The following is an 8,107-nucleotide window of genomic DNA, read 5'->3' on the forward strand; positions in this document are numbered from 1 at the left end:
GACAAAGAGCTATAAATTATAGATACTAAATTATAAAATCAATGTCTCAACATAAAGTGTAAACAAACGGAGGGCTCAAACAAGCAAATGAAACAGCTTTACATTCCCTCCTGCATTTTTTTCTTTTTGGCGGATGCAGTCCATGAAACCCAGAAGAGGGGCAACACTTTCATCTGCATTGGAAATGGGTTAGTACCTCTATGTTCAAGCCTTTCCTAATGTCAAACATGACTCGATAGGTAAGAGTCCAGTATGTTTTTTCAGGTCCTAAAAAGAGAGAGGTTGTCTGACATTCACCTACCTGGGAGATAGCGACAGCAACTAGGCCAACACGTTTTTGTAGATAAAGTTCTTCTTTAAAAGCCATGGCACCATGGAGTACTTTGTGGTTTTTCAGAGCCAATGACACTGGAGACAGGAAGGACCACGTGCCTTTGACAATGTAAAATTTCTCTTATCGCTTCTCATCATCAGCATCCAAATACTCAAAACTGTACTACTGTGCACTAGAGATTCTAGCAATCCAAAATGAAGACAGATTTTTCAAAGCAGCATTTACCAGAATGCTCTCGTGGGGGAGAGAGGTTGCCTTAACGCAAGTTGCTTCTTTTGCCTCTTCTGACAGTGGTAGTCAGTGACTACACCTTTCAAGGTAGGGTGCGTTAACAGAAAAAATCAAGGGGGATGATTTTCCATTGGGCATTGGACAGGCTCATATACATCTTAGCTGTCTTCAAAGTCTGTCCCTCTGTTTGAATCAGTGTGACTGTGGGAGACAGCAGCCTGGCACCAGAGAGGGTTGATCCAATCTCATGTAGCTCAACTGAGACATTCTAAGAATGTACTTTTATTTATTACAAGGATGCCTTTCTAACACTTGTAGATTTTCTTTATCTGCTATCCTTCTCTTCCTTTTTCTTCCTAAAGGAAGTGGTCAGTCGGTGGAAAGGAGATATGCTACAAGAAAATGGCACTTAAATCTGAAAAGTCAACACACTGGTCAAGGTGACAACAATGACAATGACAATTAAAAAGGGAAGTGTCTGCCAAGGACAAGGAGTACTGCTAATTCTTACTGAATGTTCCTTACTGAAGTCTCCTTACTGAATGCTGTGTTCAGTGTAAGGAACTACAGCATCCACAGATACAGTTTCTTTTTTCCTCCTAGAGGAAGCATGTGGCCTGAAAGCCCTGGGGTATCAGGTTACCAAACACTTCTAGGTCATTTCCATTACCTATCTTGACAAGCTGGTTGGACTTAATGTGATTTGTTCACAAGTTACCTGGAATTGCTTTTCTTTAGTGATTCCCTGTTGTCTAAAATACTCGATCTATCTTGTCCTGACTCTTTTTCATCACTTATGCTCAAAAGACCTGGTCCCTATCCAAGCAGCAATATACTTCTTGGCCCCAAAATTCCCAAGGACGTTGATCTTAATTTCCATCCATCTTTCAGTTTCTTCTTTTTCGCAACAAATTATGGTGTCTCTCTTTATATATTATATATAGTTCACTCTTTACAGTACAAAGTGTTAAAATGTCAAACAAAAATAAATATCAATGTTACAGTAGCTAGAATATTCAATAAAATAGATCCCTGCCATTCTTGATTGAAATGTTCAGTGAGACTTAATTTCATTTGGATTATTTTTTTTTTTCCAGAGATTTTCCAAGTCTCATGTGCCTGTTATTGCAGCTTGTTCCTAGGAGCAGTAAAGATGGGGCAGCTCTCTCCCAGACGTGAAGCAGGGAGAGAGGGCAAGAGTCTGGGGGGCTCGGGTGTGAAATGTCAGTACGGTCATGGGTTCTTCAGGATGGGCGTTCTTTCATTACCACGTTGCAGAGCTGTAATGCTTATTGGTCCTAACTGTGGCGTCAGAACATTCACCATCTGAAGAGTCACAGTCCGATTCTTCAAACTGCATAGGATTCTGCAAAGCAAAGACAATAGAAAAAAACAATTCATTTCTCCAGTCACTCAGTAAGCATGTACTAACTACCCCTCAGTGACAGGGGTACAGAGACCTGTCCTTGTGGGGTTTCTGCAGAAAGAGGTATGTAAAGATGATGCTGGTCATGAGGTGACAGCATTACACACTGTTTACTGTGTGCCCGGCTCTGTTTTGAGTGCTTCATATCTTTTAGCTCACCCAATTCTGGTGTGGCACTGTTGGGTAAACACTGGACTGCTAACAGAAAGGTTGTTGTTGTTGTTATGTGCCCTGGAGTCAGTTCCGACTCATATCGACCCTGCACAAGGTTTCCGAGGCTATAAATCTTTACGGGAGCAGAAACTCTCATTTTCCTCCCATGGAACTGCTGGTACTTTCGAACTGTTGACCGTAAGATTAGCAGCTTGAATCGTAACTACTACAGTAGAAAGGTAGGCAGCTCAAATCCACTAGTAGCTCCTCAGAGACCCTACACAGGGTTGCTATGAGTCAGAACCGACTCGATGGCACTGAACAATAATCCTTATATTAACCAGGTGAGGTTGCTGCTACTATCGTACCCATTTTATAGACCAGGAAACTGACCTACAGAAAAGTAAAGTGGCATGCCCGTGGTCACATATCAAGTAGTGGGCCAGCCAGGATTTTAATTCAGGCAGTCTGATTCCAGGTACACACTTCCACCCACTATGTTATTCTACCTCTCAAACACTGATGTTGGCTGCCAGTGAGTTGGCCTCAGTCTCACAGTGGCCCCCAGTGTACCATGGTATTGGACCATTGTGATCCATAGCGCTGTTTTTGGTTTAAAGAGCATTGTACCTATTTTTGGCGGCAATATATACTACCAGCTGCTCCGCGGGAGAAAGATGAGGCGTTCTGCTCCCGTAAAGATTTACAGCCTCGGAAACCCTGTACAGAGTCGCTATGGGTCTGAACCGACTCGACGGCACTTAGCAACAACAAAAATATACAATCAAGGAGCTCTGGTAGCATAGGGGTTATGACTCGGGCTGCTAATCTCAAGGTCACCAGTTTGAAACTACCAGCTGTTCTGCAGGAGAAAGATGAGGCTTTCTGTTCCCGTAAAGATTTACAGTCTCAGAAACCCTATATAGGGTCGCTATGAGTTGGAATCGATTCCACCACACACCACCAAACATACATCCAGTTATAATTTCTACATGTATAAATCAATTACATTGGTTACAAGTGTCCCATCATGTCACTGCTCCCACTACCTCAACCCAGACTGTTTCTTCATCTTTGATTCAGGCTCTCTGTCCCTTAGTGGGAGAAAGATGAGGCTGTCCACTCCCATAATGATTTACAGCCTTGGAAACCCTATGTTGTTGTTGTTGGTAAGTGTCATCGAGTCAGTTCCTACTCACAGTGGTCTTGAACAGGGTTTCCAAGACTGTAAATCTTTACGGGAGCAGAAAGCCTCATCTTTTTCCTGTGGAATGACCTCGTGGTTTGTAGTACCGTGCTTATCCTACAGAAACTCTATGGAGCAGTTTTATGCTGCCCCATACAGTTGCTGTGAGTTGGAACCGACTTAACAATAATGGATCTGATGTCGGTTTTGAGTGCGTTAAAGTTCTCGTGTGCTTGAGATGAACTATTGTCAGTGTGAACTCATACAGGTAATCCTTTATAACGGTGCTATGCTTGAGGCAAATAGTCTTTATTAATCAGGCTAAACTGTTGTGGGATAGTTTGGCTGAAGGTTTAAAGATGACTTCTGGGCACTAGACTTGGGGGTTACCTCAGTCTGATCTATAGAGTTTTCATTGTCTTTTTTTGGAAGTAGATTGCCCAGGCCTTTTCTACTGCTCTGTTCAGCATCATAGCAACATCCTCTCTGACGAGCAGGCAGTGGCTATGCTGAGGTGCCAGGGAAATGACCTGGGTCTCCTTCCTGGAAGGTGAGAATTGTGCCACTGAGCCACCACTTCTCCCTTCAGAAAGCAGGACTGCATCTAAGTTAAAGTGGTGCACGTGCTATATTCGCAAAGTCCAGGCTCACCGAGATGACAGCATTGTGCCCGTAACTAAACTGGGAGGTGGGGTTTGACTTACATCTTGACATGAAGGGCTCCTGAGCAGCTCGAGGTTTGTGCCTCATTTCGGAGAGCTCTGTTGATCTTTGCGCTTCTTTTCTAACCTATTCATAGAGGCAGTTATAGTTTCTGATATGCTAAATGAGAGCTCTAAAGGCCCTAGAGGCTTCAAACGCAATCTAATCCAACCAAGACCCAGGAAGGGAAGAGCGCTGAGGGAAGGGAGGAGAAGGCCCACCTCATAGCCACGTTCCTCCACACACAGCTTCCCCAGAGACATCTGTGTCTTCACACGGCTCACTGCACACTCCTTGTCAGAGAGCCCATCCGAGTGCGAGGATATCTCGATAGGGATCTCTGGTGTGTGGGATAGCAGGTCCTCCAGCCTCTCTGCCAGGCGGTCTTCACGGTGCCCAGCTCGCTCGTCAGGACTGTTTGAGTGGTCACTGGTATTGCCCTCCTCTCCATCAGACGCAGAGAAATTCTCCGAGCTGAAAGTTGAATAGGACTGGCAGCTGCTGATGCAGCGGTGAGGCCTAAAACCACAAAGAACCAGTGGAGCTGAATCACAGGAATAATCCTCACCTGTCAGCCAGAGCCTTTGGGAGAAGTCATTGTGTTTTTTGTTTTTTGTTTTTCCTCCCTGCACCACCCCTCCCAGGGAGATTAATCCAGATGGGAAGAAGCCATTCAATACTGCAGCAATACCGAGGCCAGATAGAGGATCCATGTGGGAAAGAAAAATTAAAGTAAGACTCACAACTTCCTAAGCCTGGTAAGCAGAAGAGAGACAGAGAAAAAATATTATAATAGAAAAAGAACGGTGGAAGCCCTCAGGTGATCGCTGAGTTCATGGTGGTGTGTTTCAGGGACAGAGCCAGCAGTGGCGTAATGGCAATGCCAGTAGAATGCATTCAGTGAACAAAAAGACATACTTCACTCAAGCTCAATGTGGCTGCATTGGAGAAAACAGTATTCAAGGAGACAAACAGCCAGCAATAGCAACGTGGCATGAAGAGGCCAGGGAATGAGAGCAGATTTCAACTCTGTGCGCAGCATGGGAACTCACAGCAGAATTTACCAAAAGGCTGGAGGGAACTCCTGTCTGGGGGATTCTTAGAGCTGCATTCTTCAAGGACCTGTGGGCATAAAGGTCTCCTGGGAGGAAAGCTACCCCTCCACTTGCACATATGGTAGCTCTTACTGCAAAAGTAGACAGAGGTGGTCCTTTAGTCTGCCAGCAACATGGGTATCCCTGGCTAAGCTGGCAGTTAATGCTAAGGCTGATTGGAATGAGGTCTCAACTCATCTAGCTGTGCTTAATGTATAAAATAAAGGCATGGGGAGCTATCCAAGAAACCCAATAAAATTACCCACAAAGTAGCATGACTATTCCTCACAAACTGCCCACTGTTTTCTCAGTTATAACCCAGAATTTGGACTTAGACACTTCATCTTGAAGTTCCTATGAAGTGAATTATGATGAACCAGAACCTGCTCTGGTAGCGTAGTGGTTACGAATCGGGCTGCGAACCGCAAGGTCAGCAGTTTGAAACTACCAGCTGCTCCGCGGGAGAAAGATGAGGCGTTCTGCTCCCATAAAGATTAACAGCCTTGGAAACCCTGTGCAGGGTTGCTATGGGTCGGAACCGATTCCATGGCACATAACAATAACAACAACAGAACCTGCTACTACATAAGCCCAAATGTAGCAACGAAGAACCACAAACACAGTGAGTTCAAATTTCCTCAGGTGACCTGTGGGTTGAGCAGAAGATGCAGCCAACCAACTCAGACGACATTGACAGCAATAATGTGTGCTTGTTGATTTTACCTCTGTCTTCGTGGAAATTCAACTTCACTATCTACTTCCCCTTCTTCCTCTTCCGAGGAGTCGTCTCCACTCTGAGGAGAAGAAGAAATGAGTTGTTTTTCTCTCTCTCTCACACACACATATACACACACAATGTAAAAGGATCTAATTATCATTAAAAAAGCATTTAGTACTAGTTCATTGAATACCATCTTCATTCATTCATTCAGCAGCTCCCTCTGGGTGCCCATGCTGACAGGTCCTGTATTAGAAGCTGGAAGACACAGAGCTGAGTAAGACTTATCTTTGCCCTGGGGTTGGGGAAGACTCTGTGAGCAAGTCCAGATGTGAGTGACGGAGACAGGAAACTAGAGACAGGTCTCAGAGTTTGGAGGGGTATTTTGTAATAGTAATCTCTGAGAGTTTCAGGCTCTGTGTCTTAGAGACCCCACCAAGAAGTAATTTCTCAGTTCTTCAGAGCTCAACAATGACTATTTCCCATTTCCACTAATAGTATGTTTATGTCATCTCTACCATTAAGACATCCACCATGTAAGGATCAGACCTGTCTTATCTGTATTGTATCCCCCACTCCACCACTAATGCAATGTGGCACAGTAATGAAGTGCTCAGCTGCTAACTGCAAGATTGAAGTTCAAACCCACCAGTTGTTCCATGGGAGAAAGATGTGGCACTCTGCTTCCGAAAAGATTACCAGCCTTGGAAACCCTATGGGGCTGTTGTCTTCTTCCCTATTGGGTCGCTATGCGTTGAAATTAACTTGAAGGCAGTGAGTTAGCCATACTAACTAGGTGCTTAATAAATCTGTATTGAGTTAGAGTACACGCAGGGATAAGGGAGCTCTGCTTGCAATATCTGAATGCTGTGATTGCTGGGTTCTGTACTTTATCTGGATCCTGGGCAAGCATCCCATCTGAAAAGACGATTCTCGCTTACAGAGATGATCCTGTCTTGCATCAAGGACATAAGAACAGCCACACTTAAGATCAACTGTCCTCAACCACAGTATCCTGATATAATAATGAAGGATGAGCATTCCTTGTGAGGTGAGTAATTGTTTACAAGTAATTTTACCAGATAGTAACTAATTTAGCTCTTCAAAACTCAATTCTAAAATATGATCTCTCCCACCCATTTGTGTAAGCATTACTAACCACAAGGTCAGTGGTTCCAATCCTTGGAAACCCTATACAGGATCGGTATGAGTCAGAACCAACTTGACAGCTCTTAACAACAACCTACTTTTTTGAATGGGAAAGGCCAAAGTGGAGTCACACAGACGGCTGAGATGAGCTCTTTGTTGTTGTTGTTATTGTTAAGTGCCATCGAGTCGGTGTTGACTCACAGCAACCCTGTATAGGGTTTCTGAAGAGTGGCTCATGGGTTTGAACCACTGCCCTTGTGGCTCACACTGACCTTGCTTTCGGTCAAGCACATTGGGAGCGTGACTCAGTGAAGAGGGTAAATTTGCCTTGAGGAAATGTGTTCCCACAAGGTGTACAAAGTATGTGTTCCATGGCTGTAGATCCATAGGTGGTATCTCAACCCCAACCTAATGTAATTTAAAATGACGTTACGTGAGGGGTGACTGCTAAGGGATGATGACCAGTTCTAACATCGACTGGGGTGATGGCTGCTCTGTCAGTAGATTTTAACAAAGAACACTGAATTATATCCTTAAATGTGTGGATTCTCTATATGGAAATTGCATCTCAATAAACTTGTTATGTTGTTGTTGTTAGGTGCCATCGAATCGGTACCGACTCATAGCGACTTTATGCACAGCAGAACGAAACACTGCCTGATCCTGGGCCAACCTCACTACTGTTGCCACACTTGAATCAATCTATGCTGCCACTTGGTCAATACATCTTGCTGGGGAGGTCTTCCTCTTTTTCTCTGACCCTCCACCTTACCAAACATGATATCCTTCTCCAGCGACTGGTCCCCCCGAACCATACCAAAGTATGAGAGATAAAGTTTGGCCATCTTGGCCTCTAAGGAGAACTCTGGCTGCACTTCTTCCAAAATAGATCTATTCGTTCTTTTGGCAGCCCATGGTACTTTCAATATTCTTCTCCAACACCATAACTCAAAGGCATCAATTCTTCTACAGTCTTCCTTATTCACTGTCCACCTTTCGCATGCATATGAGGATACTGAAAATACCATTGCTTGGGTCAGGCACACCTTAGTCTTCAAGCTGACATCTTTGCTCTTCAACATTTTAAAAAGGCCTTGTGCAGCAGATTTGCCTA

The 8,107-nt window shown here is 44.2% G+C and overlaps 1 protein-coding gene across 2 annotated transcripts in view; it reads right to left on the bottom strand.

Moving 5' to 3' along the window:
* Positions 1 to 1,448: 1,448 nt before the first annotated feature.
* Positions 1,449 to 8,107, bottom strand: part of MAP3K13 (mitogen-activated protein kinase kinase kinase 13) — a 225,816-nt gene continuing 219,157 nt past the window's right edge. Inside the window, exons 12-14 of one of the 2 annotated variants that reach the window (XM_006869762.1) lie at positions 5,850 to 5,920; positions 4,254 to 4,551; positions 1,449 to 1,931 (exon numbers count right to left, since the gene is read on the bottom strand). In XM_006869762.1, coding sequence (XP_006869824.1) covers positions 1,830 to 1,931; positions 4,254 to 4,551; positions 5,850 to 5,920 — 471 coding nt within the window. In that variant the 3' untranslated portion in view covers positions 1,449 to 1,829. The remainder of the gene's footprint in view (positions 1,932 to 4,253; positions 4,552 to 5,849; positions 5,921 to 8,107) is intronic. The other variant, XM_006869763.1, reaches the window with a different exon arrangement.

This window comes from Chrysochloris asiatica, unplaced genomic scaffold (genome assembly GCF_000296735.1).
Source record: "Chrysochloris asiatica unplaced genomic scaffold, ChrAsi1.0 scaffold00135, whole genome shotgun sequence".
Classification (NCBI taxonomy): Eukaryota; Metazoa; Chordata; class Mammalia; order Afrosoricida; family Chrysochloridae; genus Chrysochloris; species Chrysochloris asiatica.